At 38.7% G+C, this 1596-nt stretch overlaps 1 protein-coding gene across 1 annotated transcript in view; it reads left to right on the top strand.

Moving 5' to 3' along the window:
• The window catches only part of LOC108570766 (LIM homeobox transcription factor 1-beta-like), a 7565-nt gene that overhangs the window by 2133 nt on the left and 3836 nt on the right, over positions 1–1596 (top strand). The window contains 1 exon segment of the mRNA XM_017932671.1: positions 1–240. This exon segment is cut by the window's left edge and continues 20 nt beyond it. Within this exon segment, the coding sequence (XP_017788160.1) occupies positions 1–240 (240 nt within the window).

Below are 1596 nucleotides of genomic sequence, written 5' to 3' on the forward strand. Positions count from 1 at the left end.
AGCTCTACTGTCGCAACGACTACGAGCGTATCTTCGGCGTGAAGTGTGCACGTTGCATGGAGAAGATCAGCTGCTCGGATTTTGTCCTCAAGGCGCCCGGTCTCGTCTTTCACGCGGAGTGTTTCGCGTGTTGCATGTGCGGACAACCATTGCCGCCGGGCACGCAGTACTTCCTTCGACAGGGACAACCGATCTGCAGAAGGGACTACGAGCACGAGTTGTACCTGAACAGTCCTCAAGGTTCGTCCTCGTTATTTTACACTCTTTTCTCCATTTTTTCATTTTCTTCTTCCTTTTTTTTTCTATTTTGGTTCGTTCAAATTCACTTCGATAGCGCTCTTCTTCTTCGTTCTGATATTTTCTTGGGTCAGTTTCATTTTGTCAATTGGAGATGTGCCGAGGATGCTTCGTTTTGAGATTATTGCGAGATTACGATAGATTTTTTATTTTTTCGGTAATTTGAAATTTAGTTTGATCCTGATCTTCTTTGCTGTATTTTATTGAGCTAGTTTTCTTGATTCAGGGTGGTATCGATAATGTTCTTCTTCGTTTTGGGAATTGAAATTGGTGCTGATGACATTTTATTTCCATTTTGATTTTTTTATGGGCTTAAATTGACTTTGGTAGCGTTCTTCTTTGCTCCGATACTTTCTTCGTCCTTTTACGAGACGAGGCTGGTGTCGATCATTTTCCTATTCGTTCTGATATTCTATTAGATTTCTCGATATTTTTCATGGCTTTCACTATTCATTTTACCAAACTTTTACTAAACTTCCGGTTCACTCTGTTAGCGAAGTTCGAGGAAGAATTTTCCAAAGGAAGGAGTTTCCTCTTTACAACGACAAAACTTCAAATACCAAAATCTATGATTTGCAATGTTAGAAAGCTTAGAATAATGCTCAAAGAAGCACGATTTACGAAAAGAAACTAACTTCTAATACAGACCAAATACTATCTCCATTTGTAATTAGATTCACCAGACAGAAAATCCTTTCGAAAATTCTTCTTTACCATAGAACACAAAATTTCCCTCGCAATCTCCTAATTTGCATTACAACCGCACTATTTCACCTCTTATTTACCATTATTCTTTACATTTCCTCCTGCTTGCACGTTTATTCTCTACAAACCCCCCTTTTCTCTGTGTCTAACTATTAAAAAAAGAACACCCTTGAATTACCATATTTAATACTAAAAAATTCCACATCGATATTCTCACATTGCCTACGAAACGACACGCGAATATCCATAAGCGTGAAACGATAGAGAATTCCCATGAAACGTTTGACAGCAAACTGCTCGACTCTATCACGATCTCTGTTTATTAATCGTCGATTTCGACAATGGAATCGGGATTGGCGGTCTGTTCAGAATAAAAAAACACACAGTCGACTGACACATTTTCAAACCCCGAAAGAAGAAGGAAAAATTAAAGACAAACGAAAAATTGTCGAGTCTACGATTTCACAAAATTTCGTTGTCTTCGTTATTTCTTCTTTCTTCTTCTTCCTCGCTACACCTCGACCAATCTTCTTGTTTGCATTTCGACAATCGATCGAACAATCTCCTCCAAACGACGATAACTCGAGAAAGACC

Source organism: Habropoda laboriosa, unplaced genomic scaffold, assembly GCF_001263275.1.
Source record: "Habropoda laboriosa isolate 0110345459 unplaced genomic scaffold, ASM126327v1 scaffold87, whole genome shotgun sequence".
NCBI classification, from domain to species: domain Eukaryota; kingdom Metazoa; phylum Arthropoda; class Insecta; order Hymenoptera; family Apidae; genus Habropoda; species Habropoda laboriosa.